Here is a 24,707-nt window from a genome sequence, read left to right as displayed (position 1 = left end):
CTAACTTTTGAAATGACCTCTGCTTTCTCCATTTGACTCTCAAATATTTCATATGCTTGCTTTTGTTCTCTCTCGTCAGATTCTGAATCCGATGTCTCCTCCGTGCAAAGGTCTTAGACCTGCATCCATGACGAGCTTTTCTATCATCTCCCTCGACTCTCGGCCCCTGTACGTACCGGATCAGAGTTCCTTCAACATCTGCACGCGCGCTTCCCAATCGTCCTTAGACAGCATGTGAGCCACATAACTCTGGTGACCCGATAACTGTCCTGTCGATGCGACGATCCTCCAGTTGTCTAATCGGAAACCCTTCTTCGGTTGTGGGCTGATTATCGCATCGATGCGAAGATCGACGCCAGCATGTTGCTTCCAAAACGTTCCATTAGAACGAACACAGTATACCTGGCACAGACCCTCAAAAAAACCACAGGTAAGAGCCCAGCTCCACCCCAAGCTGCGATAATCCAGTTCGGAACTCGCAATGGTGGCTTCAACATCAGCAGTAGAAGTTCCGACAAGGCGTGAAAGACCGACTCCCGCAAGGTACGAGTTGCAGGTGGAGACGAATCGCGAGATGGAATCGGAAGATCTGGCACCAGCGAGCGCTTGTTCAGGTGAATTGGTGAGGCAGGAATCTGGGTCGTTCTGAACCCAATTGGCAGCTTTCCAGTTCATGCGAAAACGTACTGGCTCCTTCACCATTTTCTGGAGTTTCTGGGCAATGATAGGTGCAGCTTCTTTGTTGACGAGGCGGCAGGTTGCCAGGATTGACATTGGCAGAGCGCGTCGGTACATAACAAGTTTACCATTGCCTTGTGGCCAGCCTGCAAAGGAAAGATGTGTACCTAGGTAGTCAGTGAATGTCTCACGTGCACTTTGTACAGCCAGAACTTACTATCATCTTGTTCGATCTGGACGTACGGAGGCTCGTGCTTTCTCGTGGGGTTGTACTTTTCTTTTCTTGTCGCTACATCGAGGGCTTCGTAGACCATGCAGCGCAGCTCAGCCGGGAGATCGAGGAAGCGGAATGGTGGAGCTGACATGGCGACCGTACGCGAAACGCTGGAGTGTTGGAGTTGTTGAGAGTGAAGGTCAGCGGAAGACGAGGTGTGTGAGAGTGAGGCCAAATTGACGTTGGAAGAAGAGAGAGAGAGAGGGAGAGAGTAGGAGGCCATAAATATTTAAGTATCGGAGCCACTAACGCGTACGGCGGGTGACGTGTGGGGACGGGCCTCAAGGTGAGAGACGATAACGGAAGGTGCGCCACGTGCTGGAAGCTCAATTGTGGACTTCGCGAATACATGATTCTAAGTGAGAGCATCAATGCTAGACATCAATATCAGTTGCCTGACAACTAGCCAATATCTGCATCCAAGACGCATTCACACTTACCCGTCCTTCTTCCAGTGCGAAGCAAGAGCCACAAACTTTTCATATCGAAACAACGACACGCATCCCACTAACACCCACGCAGAACCTAGATATCAGCCACAAAATGAAACCCACCCCACCTATCGCGAAACAGCATACCACCGGGCCTCCCATCCCTACCCTGACTAATCCGCTTCTCCAGCGTCCAATCACCCTCTTTGCTAGGATCCCACATCTCAATAGGACCAAGCTCTCTATCCTCAGCATCAACACCATCGACCGCATGACTACGCTGTTGCTGATACCGAACATACTCGCTAAAGCGACTTAACACCAGATCGCCACTGCTGTCACGGACAGGGAGGGCCTGATTGGGATCGGGCGTGAAGCGCGCTGCGAGAGGAGACTCAATAGAGCACGTACGAGGAGTGCCGTGACCGGAGGGGAACCCGAGACGTGCTTCGATGGAACTTGCCTGGCTGCGAGGTGTCGAGGCTGTCGCTGTACTGGTACTGCCGCGGTTGCTGGAGGGGAGGACCATACGTGTACCGCTTTCGCGCATGAAGGCTAGAGTCTCCTCATCGAGACTATCAGGACGGGGAGGGCGCGGAGGTGGTGGGCCGGGACGCTTTTCGAAGGGTACCGTGACGTGGTCTTCTGGAATGGGTGGACTACAAAGCTGGGCCATGAGCTGAGGGCGAGATATGGAGACGCTGCGGTTTTGAGTCTTGGCGAGAGATGCGCGCGATCCGCGTGCTGTTGACAGTGATGTGAGGACAGGACGGCGTGCTTTGGGGAGAGGGACGCTAGTAGGTATCTGTGGAACGGGCGGAGGCGTTGGTGACTGCGTGGAGTCGTTGTTCTTGCTGCCGCCGAAGAGACGAGAGCCTAGAACAAGAGTCAACATTGAGTTGACATTTGCATGAATAGCGGAAAACATGCCTTTTTCTCTAAGTAATGCGAAGTTGGGGCGTGACTTTGATCTAACCGGCTCTCCACCGCGAGCGTGTTTGTGCTCTGGAGTGGCGGAGAGGCTGCGCGAAGCTGGCGGAAGTGCCGGTGAGCTTGTTTGATACTCTTCCTCTTCCAAATCCTCGTAGTCGGGTAGGTTTTCGAAGCTATCGCCTTGCTGTCCTAGGGTGACACGCGTAGCGACTGGGGAAAGTGGCGTGGACGGGTTGGGATTGGAAGGCAGAGTAGGCAGTGGCTTGTTTAGCTTGTCGTTCTTGCGTCCAAAGAATCGCGATGCTGCACATAGTTTTAGTGTGTCTTTGCTTACATGCGAAGCAGTGACTTACGCTTTTTCCGCATACCCGCGTCGTCCTGAATCCCGGCGTCAAAGTCGATGTCCGAACTGTCCGCGATAGCGGTCTTCTCATCACGACTTGGGCTATCTCTGAAGAAGTGCGACGCTACTTATATGTTAACGCTAAAGCTTTTGCGGTTGTGGAGCGAGTGAATCCAACCCGGGTTCAACGCTGCCTATGGGAGAGAATAAGAGCCTACCTTTGCTCCGAAGACTCTTCATCCTGATCAGTTGCGACAGTTGGCAGTTGACAGTTGTGACAATTCGGTTTTGTATTAGTACGTAAGGTCGGGCGAGTGTTGCAAAGGTCGCGTGATTGCCTGCAAAGAAGAATCAAAGCGATCGAGTGGGGGTGTGATTGGTGGTGCGTAAACAGGCGCGAGAAGACAACAGGAAAATGAACCTGCGCCCACTGGAGGTGCTCACTCAGGGTAGATCGCGACAAGTGCCAAGCAGCACTGGCACGTGCCGCTAGTGACATGGGATGGTGAAAGTGAGAGTTCACTCCCGTGATGAGCCGAGGGCAGGGAGAACCCTCGCTCGCCCAACAGTTAGTATGCCACCCCATGCTCTTGTCTGTGTCATATACTTCTCTTGCAGACAGAACAGATGACGTGGAAATCAAAGTCAAGCGAAGAAACAATATAGGGAAGCAGCTCACCATCACGAAGTCGTGCCGAACGGAAACCGTGTTTGGACATGAAAACTTCGTGCCTCCCGAAGGAGACACGGAAGTCGAGCATCATGCCCTTATATTTTTTTCTTGATTTTTACTTGTGGTTTGTGGTGGTGTAGTGATAGTCGAGTTGAGTCGTGCCTGGATCCAGATCATGGACAGCAGAGAATTGTCAGAGGAAGCTCACTTCTCATAGCCAGTCGAGACATTCCCTAAAGTGCCTATGCACCAGAACATGAAACATGGTGCAAGAAAACGCCTGATTTCCAGCTCTTCAAATCCCATGTCCATGCATCCATTCATGAACAGTGACAAAAGAAACGCTTGCGCTGGACCAAAGAACCTGAGACGACATGCCCGTCAATGCTCACTACTTCCACAAAAAGGATGGCCACCAGCCATTGATAACGCCATAAACTCCAGATGAAATGACAATACAATCATGAACCATAAACATGGAACAAATAGAAAATCCATATAAACAAGCGAATGTAGTGAGCCCAAACCATGCCCAAACATGGCAGGTCTCGTAGAAGCGACTACCTGACGCTGGACTCGCCAGCCGGGCTGAGATTGAGCAAGCGTTTGAGATCCTGCTCCAGAGACAACGTATTGGAAGGGGTCGCGGTTTTCATGGGTGAGGCACCAGTAGTGGCAGCGGGGGCTGAGGTCTTGCGTTGTTTAGCAGCGACTGATGAAGGTACAAAGGACATCATGCTGGTAGGGGCCTTTGGAGCAGATGCTGGAGGAGCATTAGCCGCGGTATTTCCAGTCCCACTCATATTGCCTCGTTTCTGGTAAGTGTCTGGGCGAGGCTGTTGTGGCTGTTGTGGCTGCCGGCCAGGCGTCTTCCTGCGGTTGTTTGGACTTTGTTGATAGGATTGTACATGGGGTGCTGATGGCCGGGGCCCGTTGGCAAAGCCTCCGTTGGCGTTGCCTGGCTGATCTCGGGAAAAGGCGTTGGGGTCCATCATCTGAGTGGGAGGAACAGAAGGAAAGCTCTGGAAGTTGCCCGGTCCGACCATAGGAGACTCAGCCGAGATCTCGGTACGAAGACCAGAGTTGCGTTTCTTTGCAGAATCACCCTTTGCGGCTTTGAACAAGGGAGAAAGATTACGGTTGCCATAGAAAAATTCAGAGTCTTGGTTCGGCGGTGGTGCCTGCGGTGTGGTGGGTCCAGAAGGGTTCTGGGGAGGGCGACCGTCATGGAAAGGTGATGGTGTCTGACCTATCATGAATCCTTGTGGACCCTGCGCATCCGGTCGAGGCGGTGTTGCCGAAGGCTTCTTCTGTGACATTGAGAGACGATTCAGTAGGTCGTTCATAACATCGTTGCCGTTGCCGTGCTGTTGCATATCTTTGAGCTGTGGAATCTTGGTGGGATCTGTAACGGAGCGATGCGAGGCGGGCGAGGCTGCTGGTGGGGGAGACATGTGTGCGTGCTTGCTTTCCCCGTCAAGCTCTATGGGAAAGACGCCATTCAGCGAGTGTGACGAATCATGCTTCAAATGCTGTGGCCTGGAAGTGTCCATTGGGTTGAAAGGTCCGTGGGAGGCTGGGCGTCCATGGTTGCCCTTGGCTCTCTCAGCCGCATCCGCCTTGAAAAGCAGGTCCAATGGAGATTGTTCATTACGAGGAGGAACGGCCACCGGGGCGCGGGAAGGAGAAGCAGAAGGACTTGGAGAAGCAGAATCAGAACTATCTTCGGGCGGAGGTGTTGGTGGACCAGCACGTGTCTTGGCCGGCACAGAACGAGAAAGAAACTTGGGTATAGGCAGAGCAGAAGGAGCCGGAGAAGCATGGAAGGTCGGGCCGGCATAGGCGGCCTGGATCTTAGCCGGGGTAGCAGACGGATTGATCGGAACAGGCTCTGATTCAGGAGGAGAGAAGACGCGGTCGATGGAGGGATGGGACTGGTTGGGCTTCCTCATGTTGCGCGGTCCAGAGGGCATGTGCGCGTCCTCACCTGAGTGGGACGCGCCTTCCGCGTGGGCGAGCTCAGCAGGCATCTTGCTCGGGGACGCTCCTGCCGCACTGTGTTGGTTCTGGGTGTAGCCATTGTGTGCGCGGTTGCCTCGTGGTTTGCGTTGCGACTGCCGGCCGGCGTTGGCATGCGCTGCCTGAGCTGGGCTCTGCGGCTTGCCCCGGGGAGCGCGTGGAGAGGCCGTGGTCTGTACTGTCGACATGTGAAGCGTTGTCTGTGGAGTTGTTGTATTGTGATGGGGGGTGGGTTATCTGGTAGGGCGCAGGCGGACGCTCTTGGTTCGTGATGAGGTAGTGGGTTGGATGCGCGATGACGCGGTCTGTGTCTTTGTCTGATAAGGTGGGAATGTGCAAGGGTTAGATGTTGAAGTGATCATATCCAGATTCGCGGGGTATAGATAGGCACGCGCCGTTGGGTGAGATAGGGCGAAGAGTGAGGGTGTTGTGAGCAGAGTCGGTCGCATCGACGGTGAACGGCGCGGAGGTGGCTGTGATCCAACGAGGCTGATCTCGGCAAGGCGCACTGACGGTTGCGGCGGCGTAGGGCTGAGAGGTCGGGTTGGGTATGATGGAAGCGGGAGGCTGTCGGGCGCCCGTCTTTGAATCGCGAATAGCGGTGGCATTATGGCGTTTGCTCGTCCGAAGGGAATTTGGACGCTTGGCGAAAGATTGTGCATTCCCTTTCACCTGGCACCTCGTCCCAAGGTTGGTACACAGGGCCTGGCCTTGGCATTCGGGAGCTCGTAGCTGGAGCCTGACGCCTGCACACTGCGCCTTCACCTACAAACACACTGGCAGCGCTGCAACAAAACTTTGCCACCGCCATATAATTCCGCGAGCTGCACGTTGTTCCCTTTCAACTGCAACCGCCCGTACACCGCCTACCACCACCGCGCTGCGTCAACCCCAGCAGCTTCCACTCCAACCAACTCCCCGCGCACCCCACCACCCCGACACATCACATAATCATGGCGGATGTCGACATGGCAGACGCGCCCCCGGCGAAGACCAAGACCGGCAAGGCCAGTGCCGCAGAGGGCGACAAGAAACGTTTCGAGGTCAAGAAGGTAGGCATCACACGACAGAGGGCAGAACATAGAGATTGAAGCTAACATGACGCAGTGGAACGCCGTTGCTCTCTGGGCTTGGGATATCGTCGTCGACAACTGCGCCATTTGCCGTAACCACATCATGGACCTCTGCATCGAGTGCCAGGCCAACCAAGCCTCCGCCACCAGCGAAGAATGCACAGTCGCCTGGGGCATCTGCAACGTACGCTCTATCATGACACTGCACTGACCCGTACTGACACATGACAGCACGCCTTCCACTTCCACTGCATTTCACGATGGCTCAAGACCAGACAAGTCTGCCCGTTAGACAACCGAGACTGGGAGTTCCAAAAGTACGGCCGATAGACGCTCGCAATGCCGTGGAGAGATTGGTTTCAGCAGGGACAAACATGGGTCTTGGTTTCATTCGGACGTCCGGCGTTAGTAGGGCCTTCACAAAAGGGCTATGAGAGCATGGAGAAGTAGCAGCGTAGGCGGTCATCATCGTCGAATCAGATTCCATTACGATCGTGAAGTGTCCTGACCATGCGACTCCCTTCCGTGTCCCAGCGCGACTATCCGACTTTCTGCCCATCTACGTCGATGTTGTACTGTGATGTCGTGTTGTGCGGCGGGAGCCAGTCCTCGGGATTCTTGTTGTAGAAAGGCCACGGGGGTACGACAACGAGGAATGTGAGCGCGGAGCCGGCGAGGCCAATGTAGAGTGCCATTCGAATGTCTTGCTGCAGGAAGCCAACGATGAATGCGATGATCTGTGTTGTCAGCTTGTTGAAGTGTATCAGGCGGGCGAGGGACACATACACCAGCCGCACCAAGCAGGACAGTGCTCAGCATCTCTGCAAGCCGCTGACCCTCAAAGTCCTGGTCGTGTTAGCACATGCATCAAGTCAGGTAGCGGCGTCGCTGTCGCATACAATCTGGCCCTCGACCGCGTCGCGCACCTGCTCCAGAAGCTGGTCGGCCATGGTGATGGGGTATGCTGGATGTCCGAGTCGTGATCGTTGTATTTGAAGGCTAGGTTGGTGAAGATCGGGAACGGATGTCACTTGGAGCTCTACTGAACGTCTAACGGGCCTAACTGTCTCGGAGAGGTGGCATTACCACGAGCCGGGACATCTAGAAGGCAGGGGTCCGCAGCTGCACTAGCCTTCACTAACGGCGCCTCTTGATTTACGCCCAACATTGACGCAACGACAGCATTTGGTACCTGGTTCGCCATCCCAGGTGCAACAAGAACCTTGGCCGGTTAGGCCGCGGAATGTGCGGCACCACTTTCACTCGCTCTCTCCACAGCGGCCGAGTTCTCGATCAGTCACATGCATGACCGTTTGTCGTTCTCTGAGCGCGCCTGCCCAATCAGAGCGGGCCAGTAGGTTCCGTCGCTGCACAAGCTTTTTCCTTGACCCATCGCTCAATCGCGGTATTTGAGTCCCGCACCGTCCCTTCAACAACACTCCCACCGTCCCCTGGACTTCCACCCACCGCACTTCCCATCGACTTTCAACCGCCTCACGATATCAACTGCCAGCAGTCGCGATCGCGCACCTTCCACCCATCCGGCTCTTATCTCCGTGGACCGCCATCCACCACCGCGACTGATCGCTCAAGGGGTCTTTGTTTTTGCAACCGTCCCCTTACACCGCACCTTCTGACGCTACGGCGTCCATATACATACAAACCACCAAGTTGGCGGGACTCTACCTCGACAAGCTTTCCTTCATCCGCCCCTTGCTCGGCACAAAGGCCTGGGTATACGGAGGCGACCACAAGCCACCATAACTCGCCCTAACAGCAAACACATTCATTCGCTACTGCATCACCGTCTCTACATTTCTTCCTATTCCCACAGGGCGTGGAAGTCTGGCTACCGGACTCTGTCTCCCATCGGCTTAGTGTAGGGGACCACCCTACGCGAAGCCATCGTCAAGTTGAGCGCGCCCTAGAGGTGAGCGCTCACAAGCGACTCGCCCGCTTCTGTGGTTCTTGCGCTGCAAGAAGTCGCTGAATCCACCAACAATCTGGCTTAACCAAAGCATACGACATCTGATTCGGAGTCCTACTCATCGCCGCCTGAGTCGCCAATATGACTGACACTCCGAGATCCGAGAACCAGACGAGGTTCAGCACCCCGGTGTCTGACCTCGACGACCACCGCCACCAGCCCGTATCGCTCCCACGAGCCGATGCCACTTCGCCCCCTAGGTCGCGCCGACCAACGTTCGCAAGCGTCCAGGGCCAAGACCGACCCAACATACTCCTCCAAGTCAACGAGGCCCTCGAGGCAGACATCACTCGGCGCGATTTCGAAAGCGCCGTCGTAGACGATGACCAGCACTTGGCTCCCGATGCCTACATACGCCGCGGTTCTCTGGCGCACAGCCCACAGGCCCGTCGAGAGACATTCAGGCGCCCGCGCGACCCGGCAGTCGAGCGCCTGACTAGGAGCAGGGCTTCGTCGACCACTTCGCGCTCCGTCTCCCCTCCCAACTCTGTCGACGCATTCGCCGGCCCTAGGCGCCGCGACCGTGCCAACACCCTCCAGAGCCATGCTGGTTCCGAGCTCGAGCTGGGATTGAACAGGACGCTTTCTCGCGGCACTGCGCGCCGTCCGACAATCAGCGACGAGCGTCCTGATGAGCTGCACAACGTTGAAGTTGCATCTGCGCACAGCTCTGCCGAGGAGGATGTGTGCTTCCCTGTGGCCGAGGATACTGGCAAGACTACTAGGTTCGACTACGAAGAGTTGGAGGAGTTTGTCGCAGAGGCTCAAGAGAAGACGCCCATCGGCCAGCCTCTGCGACACAAGGCGAGTACCGCTTCCAACCTTTCCACAAAGCCCAAGGTCTTCTCCGATCTCCGCCCCAAGTCCAGCCAGTCAGGAACACCCAAGACAGACAGCGACGCTTTGAGCCTTAAGAATGCGGACCCTGCGATCCAAGAGAAGCTCGCCGAGGAAGGTCTGTCGCACGTATTCGCGGAGAAGCCGGCGCCAGAAGTGAAGCTCAACCGCTGGACCTTCTTCTCGTCTGAGTTGGACGACACGATCCATGCTGCCGAACTGGGCGGTCTGCTTATGCCCGGCGAACGCTTCCGCGATCTGTTTGACACCCCATCAGACGGCGGCGTCTGGTGGCTCGACATGGTCAACCCTACAGAAGAGGAAGTCTTCGCCATCTCCAAGGCTTTCGGCGTGCACCCTCTCACCCGTGAGGATATCTGCGTCCAAGAGCCGCGCGAAAAGGTGGAGCTCTTCCATCAATACTACTTCGTCTCTTTCCGTTCCTTCTTCCAAGCTGACAAGGAATCGGAGGAATACTTGGAGCCTGTCAACTTCTATGCTGTCGTATTCAAGGAGGGCATCCTAACTTTCACTTTCTGCGAGAGCCCACACACGTTTTCTGTGCGCAAGCGCATCAGCCGTCTTCGCGATTACATCAACCTCAACGCTGACTGGATCTGCTACGCCCTCATCGACGACATTGTCGACAGCTTTGCACCTGTCATTCGGGGCATCGAAGATGAGGCAGATGCGATTGAGGATCAGGTCTTCACTGCGCGCATTGAAGATTCTCGCGCCATTCTTCGATCGATCGGCGACTGCCGCAAGCGCGTCATGCAGCTTCTGCGTCTCTTGGGCGGCAAGGCAGATGTCATCAAAGGCTTCGCCAAGCGTTGCAATGAGTCGTACAGCGTTGCTCCTCGGGGTGACGTGGGCATGTACCTCAGTGATATCCAGGATCACGTCGTCACTATGATGTCCAACTTGGCTCATTTCGAGAAGATGCTCAGCCGCGCACACTCCAACTACCTTGCGCAAATCTCGGTTGATCAAGTCATTCAAGGCAACGACAGCAACGCTACGCTTCAGAAGGTTACGGTCATCGCTACGATTCTCGTTCCGCTCAACTTGATTTGTGGTCTGTTTGGTATGAACGTCAAGGTTCCTGGTCAGGATGGCAGCCTCGGATGGTTCTTTGGCATTATTGGTGTTATTGTCCTTTTCGTTGCTGTCTGCTTGGGGGTTGCTAAGAGGATGCGTTACATTTGATTGAATTTGTTGGTTGGTAATTCCCTGTTTTGTCAGTTGGACACTGTCTGTCTTTGTTTCTCCTATGTTTAGGATCGTGGTTTTCATTCAGTACATGTATTAACGCCAGCGCTGGTGTACCGGAGGTTGTCATAATTCGGGGTCACGTCATACACGATCATGTCGGCATTAGATATACTCTAGATTAGAAAAGTATTGTTCTCGTCGCAAAGCTCTTTGCTGCCAGCACATCGCCTGAGTATGAAATCGGATACTTGTGTGATGATCTCACAGATCGACAACTACGTGTGGCTCTGGGTAGAAGGTAGTAAGAAGCAAACCAGACAAGCCAAAAAAGAAGGCGCGCATACCCTGTACAATGAGCCATCAAGCTAGGGATTGGCGTACGCGAATAGACAAAGCAAAAGAATGCTTTACAGTATTGTTTCAGGTGTGGATAGTGCCCATGATGACATCACATGAAACAGCATGCATTGGTAGCGCGTGTTTATACTACCTTGCTCATTCGCTCACATGACATCCAGAGACGCGATGATAGATGGAAGGGTAGATAAGCCACAACTTTGTGCTATCACGCGAGCAGCCAACCTTGGGACGCATCCAAGGTGACATTCCGTACCGTTCCTATTCGTTCCGAGGTCGGAAGGAACACTGCCAAAGCCAGAATGCGCAGCATCCAAGGCGCCGAACAGCAACTGTGCCGACGATGAAAGAAACGTAGTGACGGTGAGCCCCTGCAGTCATGAGGACCAAGTAAGGAAGGTTCCACTCGTTGTCCGCGAGTTCGGAAGCGGTGACTTAGGCTCCTGCCGAGGGGCGGACTAAGTGATCCTTGTTTCGGCGAGAGCATTCGATCATGCAGCGCCTCAGCCGACCGACTCCCTTAAGTACAAACTCTCGCCCTTCCGCCGCTCTCTCACTCCTTGCACAAACCACCAGGACGTTCTCTCTACCCACACTCTCACTTTTACACGTAGACAACACCCAACCGACCGCCTCGGCGAATACAGTACTGTTCCTGCACCCCCACGAACACTACACGCTTCAGCAAGCACCCCGGACCGAGAAGGCAACATGGCGGAAATGGCGCAGCGGATACTCATGAATGAGTTCAAGCAGCTCAGCAAGGAGAAGTGGACAAACATCGAGGTGCGTCTTGGTGACATTCTCCAGAGTCACAGTCATAGTGGCGATGCAGGAGCACCGAGCTAACCACGTCACAGCTCATCAACGAGAACGTCTTTGAGTGGAGTGTCGCCCTGATAGTCATGAACGAAGAGTCCATGTACTACGGCGGCTACTTCAAGGCCAAGATGACCTTCCCTCGCAACTACCCGCATAGCCCGCCAGGTACGTCACTGCCAATACGCGGTTCCAGGGATGGAAGGAGTCGCGAAGCGCAGGGCAAGAGCTAACGGTTTACCAGATTTCAAGTTCATCCGCCCGCTTTACCACCCCAACATTTACCCCGACGGCCGCCTATGTATCTCCATCCTCCACCCACCCGGCGATGACGAGATGTCCGGCGAGACTGCCGCCGAGCGCTGGTCACCCGTGCAGCGCGTGGAGACAGTCCTAATATCCATCCTCTCTCTGCTGGACGATGCCGAGGTTTCCTCACCCGCTAACGTCGATGCGGGAGTCATGCTGCGCAACAAGCCCGAGCAGTACAAAGAGATGGTCAAGAAGGATCTCGAGCTGTCAAAGGCGGACATCCCCACGGACTTTGTCATGCCAACACACGAGACGGCATGGAAGAAAGAGAAGGACGAGGGCGAGTTTGACATGAGCTGGGAAGACAGCGATGCTGAGAGCCTGGACTTTGGTGGCAGCGAGAGCGACCCTGACGAGGATCAAGAAATGGATTCCGACTTCGAGGGCGATGACGATGATGCGGAAGACGACGAGGATGCCGACACCCCCATGAAGCGCTAGACGTTGCCCATGGACTGCTACTCTGAGCCCCTCATCATGCGAATGTCTCACATCCGCATGCCAGGCCTACTTAAGGGTGGGTCCTCAGCGTCTGAAGAGGATTCGGGTTCTGACACCCTCATCCTTGTCGCTTCACCGGCAGCATCACCTACCTCAACACTCCTCTCTTCGTCATCATGCGATCCGACAGCCCCTACTCCATTTTCCCCTCACCCCCGTCCAACGATATGGTGGACACTCGCGCACTAGGAACTGCGCATCGCCCTCTCACCCCCTTGCCCAACTTTCCATTCCTCGGTTTTCTTACACGTCTTCATCATGAGCGCGGCGTTCGGTTTCGGCATGGTATTCATGGCGTTACGCCTGCAACGGGCTTTCACGCCTAGGGTTCGGTCACGGTTAGGACGGCATCTACACCGCATAGGAACGGAGTTCTTGGGTCACCTTTTTATCATGCGTGGCATGGTCACTTTGGGCTTGCATTTGGCGGCGCAGTGGCTGCATGTGAATGGCCGTAGACTAGGGAATGCATGAATTACATACATATTGGCATTTGCAATGTCTCTTGCGTGATGGACACATGATCTGAGTTGTCGCATTGCCAGTGCATGTTGTGAGGCTAACCATTCGGCTTTCCTCCACCCTAGGCCTCCGTTGATATACACAGCATACATCCACCCCAACATAGACTATTTTCCGTCCTGCTTTGAATCTCGAAATGCTATCTTTGTCCCGCTGAGCTTCGCAAGTAGCACGCGCCAGCCCTTTTTCTGAACTTTGCCGAAATCAAATCCCGTTCCGTATATATATTCCAAAATGGCATTGTGATTGACGCCCTCGCAGAGCGATGTTGGGCATTTTGTTTCCTCAGATGTCCTTATTCCGTTGCATTGAGTGCAACGCCAGTCACCGGTACCTTCGTTGTCGTCGTCGTTGTCGTCGTTGTTGTTGTCGTTGTTGTTGTCGTTGTTGTTGTCGTCGTTGTCGTCGTCGTCGTCATCATCATCGTCGTTGTTGTTGTTGTTGTTGTTGTTGTTGCCGTTGTCGTTGGCGTCGGGGCCTTCTCCAGGAACCCAGCCACCTTCACTGAGTAGTGATTTGATGACCTCGTTGTCTGGCGATTTTCCGGTTATGTACTCGAGAAGCTCCTGGAAAACTTTCTCGGTAGATTCAGGTAAGAATATTTTAGTTGCGTGTGGCATTGTCACGAGCTTTGACGTCGTGTTTGAGGATGCGAGTGTGGTGTAGTCGCCGAAGACTGTCGGTACAGGCAGACCGTTCTTTACGAATGTGGAAGTGAGCACGTGGGAACGATCGTGTGTTTAATGTTTGATGTGTGATGTGGAATTTGGAAATGGTGGTACTTGAAGAGTGCAGTGAGAACTCAGTGGTATGTAGGAGTGATGAAGAGGTCGCTACGAGGTCATATATACTAGCTATGACTCGAAGATGTATTGGTCCGTGGGATGTTGTACCACGATGATGATTACAAGCTTAGCCTTTTAGAAGACAGTGCGTGGGTCTAGCTACCCTTTGAAGATGTCGAAGCTGTACGCTGGACCCTCCATTTTGACAGTCCTTTCACGGCCTGAACACCAAGACTTACCAACCAATGCCCATAGCGTTTCTGACTCTCTCCATGGTGCTCTCGGCAATGTTCTCTGCTCTTTGCGCTCCCTCCTCTACATGCCCTATAAGCTCCTTCTGATCTCCACTCATCAATTCCTGGTAACATTCTCTTGTATCCTTGATGCCGAGATCAACGGTATCAGCGACCTTCTCTTTTAGAGCCCGCATGCTGAGGTTTTTCAAGTCATTCGCTAGATCTTCCGGCGACGCAGCGAGCGACTCATCGAAATGATACATCAAATCCACTAGGTTTGTCACACCCGGTCTGGTCTCGCGGTCATAACTCACTCCCTCAATAGAGTCTGTCAATGCCGTCTTCAACTTGGCATGTATCTCCTCTCTTGAGTCTGTTATCAAGATACGACTCTTCGGTTTCGGGTCGCTCTTGCTCATCTTTTTTGTTGGTTCAGTCAGACTCATGACTCGTTTCGCGGGACTCAGAAGTGTTTGTGGAACAGTCAACAGAGGCTGTGACTCTGAGTAGACGTGGTTAAAGCCACTGGCCAGCTCGCGCGTGAACTCGAGATGCTGCGCTTGGTCTTCACCAACTGGGACGTGGGTCGTGTTGTAGAGGAGGATGTCTGCGGCTTGTAGGACTGGGTACGAGAAAAGACCGAGTTTGAGGGCGTCTTTGTTGTTGGAGGGATCGAGAGGAGATGCATTGGATGGTAAGGAGAGCTTGCTCTAAGACAGTGTCAACATTATGCCTCCTAGGTCTACTTCCGCGGTTGTATACCTTCCACTGGGTCATCCGGCCCAAATAGCCCATGCTTGCACCACAACTCAGGATCCACATCAACTCTGCATGTTGCTTCACACTGCTTTGCGCAAAGATGATGCATCTCTTCGGATCAAGTCCCACTGCCAGCAGACTAGCCAGCATCTCTTTCCGCCATCTTGCCAATTCGCTCGGATCTTGTTTTATCGTAATCGCGTGCAAATCAACTATTGAGAAAAGAAGCGTTGTATCCAGAGATGCCTCATCTTGCAGCTTGACCCATTGCCGCAGTGCGCCGAGATAGTTTCCAAGATGCGGTACGCCGGTGGGCTGGATCCCCGAGAATATCACCTGCTTCTGGTTCTTGCCGGCATTCTGTCTCGCTGGCGAGGCGATGGAGTACTTGCGCAGGCAGCCTGAGCATACACGAAAAGGCGAGGGTGCTGCACGCTGCAGCGGTCGAAGTGAAAACATTGAAGTCAGGTTGTTGTATCAAAATCGGAATCGCGGTTGCTCAGCCACCAGAAAGCGCGGCCGGGGTCTTGTAGCGTCGTCATTGTGGCACTGCCGCCCGCCAACAACCACTCGACTGCGCCCAACCACGGCCTCCTTCTCCATTCACGCTACTCTCCCCACAACACCACGACTACCACCCACGATCGCAAGCCTCACACACCTCACTATACATACCGTCGCCCGGAGGTAGAGGGAATAAACCGCAATCATGTCCTGGACCGGTAAGGAGCCCCTCGACGATGATCCAGGAAGCCGCCGGCTCACCAGACGCAGGGTTCAAGAAAGGCGTCAATCGCGCGACGACGCAGGTTCTTATGAAGACTGGCCAAGTCGAGCGCACAAATGACCGCGACTTCGAGACTGAGCAGCGGTACGCTCTCCAATCATCAGATGCATACTTCATACAAGAATAAGGCATCCCACCGTAGTACCACGACTAACATGACGCCAGCCGGTACCGTACTATGGAGACCGCCGCGAACAAGCTGCAAAAGGAAGCAAAAGGCTACCTCGACTCTCTGCGCGCCATGACCGCCTCACAAATGCGCATCGCCGAAACCATCGACGCCTTCTACGGCGACGCGGGCACCAAAGACGGCGTATCGCGATCCTACAAGCAAGCCGTTACCGACCTAGACGCCGAGACGATAAAAGCCCTCGACGGCCCCTACCGAACAACCGTCCTAGACCCCATCCAGCGATTCTGCTCTTACTTCCCCGACATCAACGCCTGCATCACAAAGCGCGAACACAAGCAAATGGACTACGACCGCATGCGCGCGCAAGTCCGGAAGCTCACCGACAAGCCCGACAAGGATGTCACCAAGCTACCGCGCGCGGAGAAGGACGAACAACTCGCCAAGGCCGCGTACGATCAACTCAACGACACCCTCACAACTGAGCTGCCGCAGCTCATCGACCTGCGAGTACCATACCTAGACCCCAGTTTTGAGGCGCTGGTCAAGATTCAGCTGAGGTTCTGTGCGGAAGCGTACTCAAGAATGGCGCAAGTGCAGCAGTATCTGGATGCGAACACAAGAGATCAGTATGCACAGGGCGAGCTGGATGCGCGGGTGGAAGAGGTGCTGCAGGAGATTCGGGACTTGAGTATTGCGGGCACTGTCTAAGAGCTGGAAAGGAGAACATGTTTTTCCTGTATCGTACATGGTAATTTCTGTGGCGTCAGACTCGTTGGTTTTGCGGCATTGGTTGGGTTGCGTAAGGACAGACGATGGAGTTCAGCAGTGCCTCCACCTCCCTGTAACCATCGACTTTTCAAGGCGCTCGATTTCATGATGATTCGTTCATTTCCACTGCATCATGCCGCACTGACTTGCAAAATGAGCTGACTCTTCAGACTTACTCTTCGTGACAGGAAACGCCAAGAGGTCACGGTGGAATGGTTTTGTTCAACGTAACCTTTCCCACTGAGTCCTATCTAGAGTCAGTAAAAGAGTCAGCCTCCGCCACAGACATGTCTCATTCCCTTGCTTTCTCTTATGACAGCTTCATTGACACATATTGGTAATATAAAATGTCTGCCGGATTGGTCTTCTGATTGATATCCTACACACGTTCACCACACCAAGCTTATTGATACAACATCCTTATGTGATATCACGCAATCTACTCTTTCAATGGCCCGCTCAGAATATCGGGAGGGTCGCTGGACTGAAAGACCAAGACTTTCGCGATCGCCTCCACCAAGAGCATGTCTACCGCCTCCACAAGGGAGATATTCCTCCCCTTCACGAGAAGCAAGCTGGAGGCGTTCACAAGAAAGATTTTCAACGTCTCTACGATACAGATATTCACCACCCTCGTCCGAAGATTATAATCCGCCCTCACGAGAAAGATGTCGATCGCCACAAACACCGAGATCAAATATCGGAGACCCGATCTTAGAACATGAAGCTTTCGATTGTTTCGACTGTCCGGCCGTTGAACTTAAAGAATATCAAGGAGAGATAACCCACATGGAACCTCACCACCAAAGATGTACCACATGTGACCGGCCCAAGAAGTGGAAATACTGGAAATGCACGACATGTCTGCGGACTTGGCGAACGACAACGCTCAGATGTAAAACGGGGAAAGGAAGCCGGCTGAAGTGTGAGGGACTCAGTCCCGAGGCTCCCTGGTTTCTGCTCTTTGCAGAGATCAGAGACGAATGCAATGTACTGGCCAAGCGAGTCGCAGAGTTGGAGAGGAAGGAGTACAAACCCAAGAATTATAAGCGCGAGCTGGAGGATATAGAGATCATTGCGAAAGTTGGAGATTTTGGCGAAGAGAAAAAAGAGTTGCTGTTGGAGTGGAGGGACTGACCGTTCTGCCGTCTAAGCATCAAACGACATAGCATGAAAGTTCAGGAGGGGGGGAAGGTGAAGCAGATTGTTATGATGTAGAGACCAGACATTGTGCAAAAATGGAATTAGGTTTGCACCGCAAATACGGTCACAAGCCACTTGTGCGTTCGGCTGAATGCACCTGCTGTGACGCTTTTGAAGCTACATTTAAGACTGCGTTTCTCCGGTCTTGTTACAAGTCTCTGCGATGAACTTGATATCCTTGAACACCTTGGTGAATGGCTCGAGATGGCCCTTGAATACATATGACGCGTCAAGTTTAGGCTTCTGGACACCTTCCGACAGTTCCACAGTGACATCCTTCTCCCAGCCATCCGCATAACGAGCCTTCTCCCTCTTGACGCTCACTTTGACACTCCTACCATTCACCTCCTTGACCTTGCCAGCAATTCGAAAGCAGCACCCGCTGCTCGGTTCGACAGTCTCCGGATCCTTGAGAACGTCGAGACTCTTAGGCCAGCCTGTGAGAGGGGAAGATCCGGTACTAAGACTTCCACTGAAGCGATAGTGCCCGTATACCAGAGGCTTCAGATTCTCTGCCCACACCGTGTCCTGACCGGTGATTACAACGTTGACTTCAGTGCTCAGAGGAGATTCCCAGGGCCAACCACATGGCAGTATCTTAAAAGGATCGAAGTCCGAGCCACCCATTCCGAAGTCTGTAAAGTGCCGCTCGACGCGTATGACCGTAGCAGTGAACGCTATATGTATCGGACTTAGTCTCTTGGTGAAATGAGAATCGTCCAGCACCTCTGCGAAGTCTTCGAGTTTGACAGTAGGTGCGCTTTGATGAGACGCGCTGACAACGGCACCATCGGTCGCTTCCCAGAACCTGCAGCTACTGCTCCTTTCGTTCATATTCATCATGCCTTGATTCGGAACCATGGCCTCGTATTCGTATATACTGGGACCACCTGGCTGGTCGTTGTCCAGAAGTCGTTCTAAGCTTGAGTTTCGTTCCAACCAGGATTTCGGTAGGTCGCGCAGACCAGCTCTCAGGGCAGGATTGTTCTTAAGTATATCGTTCCGACCTATCATCCCCTTGAAGACGATGAAGTCTTCGATATAATCATAGTCTTCATCGTATGCTTCTTGTATTGTCTTGCCTTTAAATTTACCGAAGGTGAAACGGTAGGGGCCGCGGCTCTTGGGTGCTGCGCGCGTCTGGGTACGTCGCTTCTTTGAGGACTCGGCATTGGAGGATGCGGCTGGTTGTCGCTGTCGCTTGACGCCGGAGCTCATCGTGGGTATCAGATGAAGTCGTTCGCTTGAATACGAGATCGCAGAAAGGCAAGAGGAGAATTTTGCAGAATTAAGTTCGGACCTGGAGAAGAAATAGTCAAGCGCTACAGGCGAGGGAATCTCGATCGCATAACACGGTATGCATAGGAAATTGTGCCGCAGCTTAAGTAAGGGTACGCGGCTGAAGTTACGCGCAACGCGTCGGCGATGTAGAGCACCTGCACGACGCGTTGCTAAACCACAAACATTGATACGCCCTGGAGAACACGAATTGGAGACGAAGTCGACAAGGAGCTTTTGGTCAATACTTGAAGACACTACCGCGTCACGATGTGAGGGTCGAGCGGAGAATGCGACTAGTCGTCCTCGCATGTGCACGGCGGTGGCAGCCGTTTGAAAGTGGGGGCTGACGTGGCCCGAGCGTGTGCTGCAAGGATCCCTGAACGTGTCACGGTGATTACCATTCCGCCTACGTCACCTACCTTCCACTCGGAAAATGCGTGTCGTCCCTCAATGTGCGACACTCTGAATGGAGATACCGCGCTGAAATCGACGACCCTTCGTGCTGTCGTTGTAGCTATAGCTATCGCCTTGCGGGACCTCATTCCATTCGCAGGACCATCCAATCTATTCCTTTCTTTCGAGAGGGGACGGACGAGGAAGTGACGAACTCTGGTGCAACGTAGGGTTGCATAAGTGCTTCTTCCCGGGTCCAACTCCGCGGGGCGAGGTCTGGGATGACATAGGTGGAGCAGTCGAAGTCTCGGTAGTGTCTACCCCTTGTGTTCTCGTCCGTATAACCTACTGCAGCCCGCACTTGGAACTACCCAGAGTTATCTCATAACATCCCTTTTACATATCAACCTATATCCAACACTCAACTACCCCAAGCCATGAATAATTCCGACGATGATGGACCAACAAAACAGTGGAGACCTCGACTTAAGAACCAGGCATCAGTCTTATCGCCTGCCAAAGATTCTGGTATCAGGAAGTCATCTGGGAAGCAATCCTTATCGCAGTCTTCCCTGGAACATGCAGTTCAAGCCTGTGAAGCAGACACATCAGACAAAGTGTACGAGTTCGACTTGGAAAGCATTGCGGCCAGACCATCAAACAAGTCGCAGACACCAGCCCCAGCTATTTGCTCTGGTGTCTGAACAACGAGGACATGATGGAAACGAGGATCGACCTAGCCGATGGCTTTAGAGCTTTATCGAACGACTTCCTCAACTCGCAGTCTAGTTCCCTGCGCGAAGCCATGCGGAAGAGGGGAATTCATCCCCATGACATCGCGGACGCTCTCATGGTAGAGGGACAAGATGATCACGGGAACTTTTGGAACATCACAAAATGGGACAGGGTTATCGCACAAAACGTAGGCCCTGAGTTTGACCAAGTCAACATAGGAGGCCCACTGCCGACCACGATAATGTTCACCGGCACCATCGTCAGAGTAGAGCAATGTTGGGCCGACGAAGGCGAAGACGGCCTGATGACTTTCACGATACTGCCATGTGGCTTTCCCCGGAGCGAAACCATCAAATGTCACTTCATCTCTTCAGCTACTGCGCCCTTGTACGAGGAATTGCCAGATATGCTCTATAAGACGTATAAAGTCATCGGCAAGTTCTGCAGTCCCGGTCTCTACAGCAGCATCCACGACATCAAGAGCATCGAACTGGCGAGGAATCCGGAACCTGCTAGTCTGAAGACTGGCATCTGCTGGAAGTTTGAGGGCCGCGTCACCTATGCTTGCATCAAGCCTTTGTTCGAGTCCGTCTTAGTCACGTACCTTGAGGTTGATCGTGATGCACGATTTCCTGTGTACGCCAAATTGTTAGAAGGCGCGCCAATACCAACAGTCGGGAAACTTTATCGTGCCAAGGGTATCACAATCCCGGAAGACGTCAGTGAACATGGTCTAGGAGAGACCACTTATTACGCTAAATGGCTTGAAAAGCTTCCGGAGCCTAATCCTAGCAAGGCAATCTAGCACAGACACTGATAAGCGAGCAAATTGAATTCTGTGGGAAAAGAGGAGATGACATCTTCAAAAGTTTTATTAATGCCCTAGGGTGGGTTTTGTTGTCATCTTTCTGGAGGAGAAAATATAATACCAACAAAGCATAACCTTGAAAGAAACACGAGCAAATTTGTGCCACCCATGTCCGTCCCGATTGAAAGCGTATCACGAGCACCTTGAACGCTCTTCAACCTTTTCACACCCCCTTCTCAACATCCGTACTGTAATAGATCCTTTCCATAGTTCCCTAGCGCATTATGTCCAGTCCCGCTCCCAAGCTTCTTCATCAATAACACCCTCGTAGTAGACTTCAACAGGAGGTTCTCCCTCTTCCCATTCTCGTGGCTCCCGCCTTACATCGTACAGGACGACGCTGTGCTTGCCATCGTAATCATTTTCCTCTCCAATGACAGAGTATTCTTCGTGGATGTCCTCGGTAGAGTCCATACAAGGACCGACATGCTGTTGCATTTCAACTCCTACGTCTTTGAAGAAACTCCGGAAGAACGGAGTTTCTTCAATCGGAGCATCTACCAACGCGACATACACTACGATAGCATCGTTGGACAATGGGGGAAAAGATAACGAAGGAGCCTTCTCAGGATCGTGCCGAGCGAAATACATGGCCGCGGAGTTGGCAAAGTTGGCAATGACCTCGCATGCTCGCTCGGAGTATTGGTGGTATGGCCAACCCGTTTTGCCATATTGGTCTGCATCCGATTTCCGCATGATTTTGTCCACCTTCTTTACGCTGACTTTCTTTGATCTGGCTTCTTCGCACACTCTGCAAATCTTGCTGATAACCTCACTGTTACCGTCCATTTTATCCCATGACCGTTCATTAACGATGATACGGGGGACTCGCATTGCTTGCGGGACTCGCTGTGCTTCAACGATAGATTTCATCAGATGTGCAGCCTCCGCACAAATTGCTCGACACGTGAGATGAATGGGCGTTATGGATTCGTAGTTCGTGATGGCAACGTATCGATTCACGAATCGAAAGCGACGTTGGCAATCTGCCGCATATTCGTAGATCATAAGACGCAGCTCCTTTGGTAGATCGAGGAAGCGGTCAAATGACCGGGGCCGACGTGGATTTAGCGCAAGTTCTTCGTAGTACTCCCGTGTGTCTTCGTTCATGTCGTCGCTGTTGCAGGTATCGGAGTGTTCTTCCTCAGAGTCGGACGATGTTGAAGGTGTATCGCGCATGGCTTCAGACCAGATTGCATGAGCCTCAGAACGGATTGCATCAGTCTCAGAACGGATTACAGCAGTCTCAGAACGGATTGCAGCAGTCCTGGAACTAATTACAGTGGTCCCAGAACGGATTACATCATCCCAAGAGAGGGATGCTTCAGTCCTAAAAAGGGATGCATCTCTCCAAGAAAGAGATGTAGCACCCCAAGAAAAAGATGCATCATTCCTAGAAACGGATGCAGCAGTCCTGGAACGGATTGCAGCAGCCCTGTAACGGATTGCAGCGTTCTTAGAACTTATGGCAGCAGTCCTAGAACGGATCGCAACAGTGGTGGTTCTAGAGTTTGAGTCGTTGTCGGAATTCGAGTTGTTGGAAGTCGAGTCGTCGGAAGTTGAGTCGTCGGAAGTTGAGTTGTCGGAAGTTGAGTCGTCGGACATCGAGTCGTCAGTAGAATCCTCACTAATGGTTGCGGGATGGATGGCGGTTAGGTGTCTCAGGAGGAGCGGTCAAGTCCCCTGATGGAACCCAGGCGGCTGTCGCGAGCTAAGGTCATTACATAATCAGAGCCACTCGGGTCTTATTGGTGCCAACCTAACAAGCCAATTTCCGGCCCCACAATCCCGAGGTCTGAGGAAATCTGTAATCTTGGCTCATCAGCGCGGCACGATGCCTGAGGCCATTGAATAAGCGGTTCACAAACCTATGTATGCCTTCTTAGCGCCCGTTCGGTTGCAGTCTGTGTAATGATGGTAGATATTATGACGACACAATCAAACACCGTGATGACAGGCATGAAGTTATCCAACCTGGCTTATTGTTTACATCTAAGACGAGTTAATCTGCACTTTTCTTGGACTCATGATGAACAGGAGTATGGGGATGCCGTACACGATCTAGCTGCCAAAGCCGAGTGCGTCTGGGACAAACGTTAGTTGTTTGACCGCAATGTACATCCCACCACTAAGGATCGTAGGCAATGTAATGTTGCTGAGTAGGATAGCACAACGGTATCCCAGTCGCTACGGATAGCCAGCAACTTCAGATCCATCCATGATAGCGTATGGTTCTTTAGACAACTCTTGTACTTGAGTCATCAGGAAAGTCGCCGAAGGTTCCTTTCCGTAAACATGAATATGAGACCTTGATTGAAAATGGTAATGAATATGTAATTGGTTCTAGCCAGAGGGCTCGCCCAGACTAGGTACATCATATTATTGCTCGCAAGCGATTCACCAAAACCCACTGCCAAAGACCACAACTTCCTACCCGATTGGTTCCCTTATGGGCAAATGATCATGAAACGTAAGGATGCCTGCCTCTTCTTTCGTACGTCAACCCTGTCATGAACGCTATCCGTAGCTCGTAAACCATTGTCCATGCAGCGTTTCCAAGCTGCAACAGCCGCACACCTTGAGAAGCTGGGTCTCTCATGCACAGCAGAGGTTATATCCCGAACTTCGTCCTTGTCATTATCGTCTAGCCGTGCGACTGCCAGAAGAGTGTTATGCTCGCGACTGCTCTACGAGGCATGAGGCTTGCCAGCTGAGTCGGCCTTGGCACGGAGGTCGGCAGCGGTGGAGCCTGTCGCGGAGAAGTAGCGCGAGAAGACGGGCTGAAGGAATGAGCGGAAGACGATCTGGGCACCACTAGGGAGTGTAAGCTTGCATTAATGTGCGCGACGGGGCTGCTACATACGCAGTCTGGGGAAGAGACATCCAGAGGATAAGGACAAACTTGAAGGTGTAGTAGAAGGCTGCGGACGTCAGTTGCGGATCATGCAGACGATCTGGCTGTACTTACGGAACCAGTAGACGGCGTTCACAGCGCTCTCGAAGACGGTCAAGAAGGCAAAGGTAACCCAGTACTGCGGCATCGCATTAGCCCCATCCCAAGTTTATTGTGGACACAATTTGGCCAGCTGTCTTGCCAGCGATAAGAAAGCGGGGTACACATACAGTCAACCACTGGGTGTCATCGACCTTGCTGGCGCTGAAGAGGGCTTCGAGCGAGTAGTAACCGGGAATGATGAATCCAGCAATGTTGACGAGGAACTCTCCGGCAATGTTGAAGAAGATGAGGAAGAAGTAGAGACCAGCGAGACCAAGGATCATGTAGACCTTGGGGACCGATGTCTGCTTCTCAAAGTTGTTGAGTGCGGGGTACTTGGACAGCTGGAACACGACATCGTCAGTAAACGTGGCTTCATATCAAAACCGTTGCTTTTCCTGTCGGAATCGTCGGGACAAGGCGTATTTTGACAATTGTGCCTTGTGCAGAAGCGAGAGCGCTTACCTCCTTGTCGAGCTGCGACAGCTGGGCCTGGGCTCTATCCTGGACAGACATGTTGAGGGCTGTTGGGGGGTTGGGTGTGATGGGTTGCGAAAGGGTGGGATGCAACGGGTTTTGGTTGAAGAAGCAGAGGGGCTGCAATGTGTTCAGTAGGTAGGGAGGAGCAGGAACGTGGAGCCTGGAGATTGTGGGATGGAGGAAGTGGGCTCGTCATCGCTAAATACGTCACCGCCTTTCACGAGCCAGCCAGAACGCAGCAATGGCATGCCGATGAGACAAGATCGCGTGCATCGGTCCAGCCGTTCGACGAAGCCGTATCCCGGGCGTT

General features: G+C 53.0%; 13 protein-coding genes across 13 annotated transcripts; 5 read left to right on the top strand and 8 right to left on the bottom strand.

The window, feature by feature from the left end:
• Positions 1 to 180: 180 nt before the first annotated feature.
• J4E88_006390 (uncharacterized protein) lies at positions 181 to 1,043 on the bottom strand (the record flags this gene model as incomplete). Its single annotated transcript, XM_049400015.1, has 2 exons — positions 181 to 824; positions 896 to 1,043. The coding sequence occupies 2 exons, from the start codon at positions 1,041 to 1,043 to the stop codon at positions 181 to 183; spliced, it is 792 nt and encodes a 263-aa protein (XP_049254326.1).
• A 434-nt stretch (positions 1,044 to 1,477) lies between these two features.
• On the bottom strand, positions 1,478 to 2,899 carry J4E88_006389 (uncharacterized protein; the record flags this gene model as incomplete). The annotated part of the gene is made up of 3 exons (XM_049400014.1): positions 1,478 to 2,619; positions 2,670 to 2,783; positions 2,893 to 2,899. The coding sequence occupies 3 exons, from the start codon at positions 2,897 to 2,899 to the stop codon at positions 1,478 to 1,480; spliced, it is 1,263 nt and encodes a 420-aa protein (XP_049254325.1).
• A 993-nt stretch (positions 2,900 to 3,892) lies between these two features.
• J4E88_006388 (uncharacterized protein) lies at positions 3,893 to 5,539 on the bottom strand (the record flags this gene model as incomplete). The annotated part of the gene is made up of 1 exon (XM_049400013.1): positions 3,893 to 5,539. One exon carries the CDS (start codon positions 5,537 to 5,539, stop codon positions 3,893 to 3,895), a length of 1,647 nt encoding a protein of 548 aa, XP_049254324.1.
• A 765-nt stretch (positions 5,540 to 6,304) lies between these two features.
• ROC1A (RING-box protein 1A) lies at positions 6,305 to 6,754 on the top strand (the record flags this gene model as incomplete). Its single annotated transcript, XM_049400012.1, has 3 exons — positions 6,305 to 6,403; positions 6,459 to 6,608; positions 6,656 to 6,754. 3 exons carry the CDS (start codon positions 6,305 to 6,307, stop codon positions 6,752 to 6,754), a joined length of 348 nt encoding a protein of 115 aa, XP_049254323.1.
• A 209-nt stretch (positions 6,755 to 6,963) lies between these two features.
• J4E88_006386 (uncharacterized protein) lies at positions 6,964 to 7,374 on the bottom strand (the record flags this gene model as incomplete). Its single annotated transcript, XM_049400011.1, has 3 exons — positions 6,964 to 7,161; positions 7,211 to 7,270; positions 7,324 to 7,374. 3 exons carry the CDS (start codon positions 7,372 to 7,374, stop codon positions 6,964 to 6,966), a joined length of 309 nt encoding a protein of 102 aa, XP_049254322.1.
• Positions 7,375 to 8,492: 1,118 nt separating this feature from the next.
• On the top strand, positions 8,493 to 10,457 carry J4E88_006385 (uncharacterized protein; the record flags this gene model as incomplete). The annotated part of the gene is made up of 1 exon (XM_049400010.1): positions 8,493 to 10,457. One exon carries the CDS (start codon positions 8,493 to 8,495, stop codon positions 10,455 to 10,457), a length of 1,965 nt encoding a protein of 654 aa, XP_049254321.1.
• Positions 10,458 to 11,531: 1,074 nt separating this feature from the next.
• Positions 11,532 to 12,392, top strand: J4E88_006384 (uncharacterized protein; the record flags this gene model as incomplete). Its single annotated transcript, XM_049400009.1, has 3 exons — positions 11,532 to 11,606; positions 11,681 to 11,807; positions 11,884 to 12,392. The coding sequence occupies 3 exons, from the start codon at positions 11,532 to 11,534 to the stop codon at positions 12,390 to 12,392; spliced, it is 711 nt and encodes a 236-aa protein (XP_049254320.1).
• A 689-nt stretch (positions 12,393 to 13,081) lies between these two features.
• J4E88_006383 (uncharacterized protein) lies at positions 13,082 to 15,213 on the bottom strand (the record flags this gene model as incomplete). Its single annotated transcript, XM_049400008.1, has 3 exons — positions 13,082 to 13,650; positions 14,003 to 14,705; positions 14,758 to 15,213. 3 exons carry the CDS (start codon positions 15,211 to 15,213, stop codon positions 13,082 to 13,084), a joined length of 1,728 nt encoding a protein of 575 aa, XP_049254319.1.
• A 281-nt stretch (positions 15,214 to 15,494) lies between these two features.
• HOB3 (BAR adaptor protein Hob3) lies at positions 15,495 to 16,382 on the top strand (the record flags this gene model as incomplete). Its single annotated transcript, XM_049400007.1, has 2 exons — positions 15,495 to 15,625; positions 15,707 to 16,382. The coding sequence occupies 2 exons, from the start codon at positions 15,495 to 15,497 to the stop codon at positions 16,380 to 16,382; spliced, it is 807 nt and encodes a 268-aa protein (XP_049254318.1).
• Positions 16,383 to 17,768: 1,386 nt separating this feature from the next.
• Positions 17,769 to 18,863, bottom strand: J4E88_006381 (uncharacterized protein; the record flags this gene model as incomplete). Its single annotated transcript, XM_049400006.1, has 1 exon — positions 17,769 to 18,863. One exon carries the CDS (start codon positions 18,861 to 18,863, stop codon positions 17,769 to 17,771), a length of 1,095 nt encoding a protein of 364 aa, XP_049254317.1.
• A 1,035-nt stretch (positions 18,864 to 19,898) lies between these two features.
• On the top strand, positions 19,899 to 20,859 carry J4E88_006380 (uncharacterized protein; the record flags this gene model as incomplete). The annotated part of the gene is made up of 2 exons (XM_049400005.1): positions 19,899 to 19,903; positions 20,004 to 20,859. The coding sequence occupies 2 exons, from the start codon at positions 19,899 to 19,901 to the stop codon at positions 20,857 to 20,859; spliced, it is 861 nt and encodes a 286-aa protein (XP_049254316.1).
• Positions 20,860 to 21,144: 285 nt separating this feature from the next.
• On the bottom strand, positions 21,145 to 22,032 carry J4E88_006379 (uncharacterized protein; the record flags this gene model as incomplete). The annotated part of the gene is made up of 1 exon (XM_049400004.1): positions 21,145 to 22,032. The coding sequence occupies one exon, from the start codon at positions 22,030 to 22,032 to the stop codon at positions 21,145 to 21,147; it is 888 nt and encodes a 295-aa protein (XP_049254315.1).
• Positions 22,033 to 23,609: 1,577 nt separating this feature from the next.
• On the bottom strand, positions 23,610 to 24,433 carry YOP1 (ER membrane protein DP1/Yop1; the record flags this gene model as incomplete). The annotated part of the gene is made up of 5 exons (XM_049400003.1): positions 23,610 to 23,736; positions 23,786 to 23,843; positions 23,891 to 23,954; positions 24,046 to 24,261; positions 24,383 to 24,433. 5 exons carry the CDS (start codon positions 24,431 to 24,433, stop codon positions 23,610 to 23,612), a joined length of 516 nt encoding a protein of 171 aa, XP_049254314.1.
• Positions 24,434 to 24,707: the final 274 nt, after the last annotated feature.

The sequence above is a fragment of the Alternaria novae-zelandiae genome (assembly GCF_023758075.1).
Source record: "Alternaria novae-zelandiae strain BMP 2774 chromosome Unknown scaffold_12, whole genome shotgun sequence".
Classification (NCBI taxonomy): domain Eukaryota; kingdom Fungi; phylum Ascomycota; class Dothideomycetes; order Pleosporales; family Pleosporaceae; genus Alternaria; species Alternaria novae-zelandiae.
The sequence above is the reverse complement of the archived record's forward strand: the minus strand, read 5'-3'. Positions and strand labels throughout refer to the sequence as shown.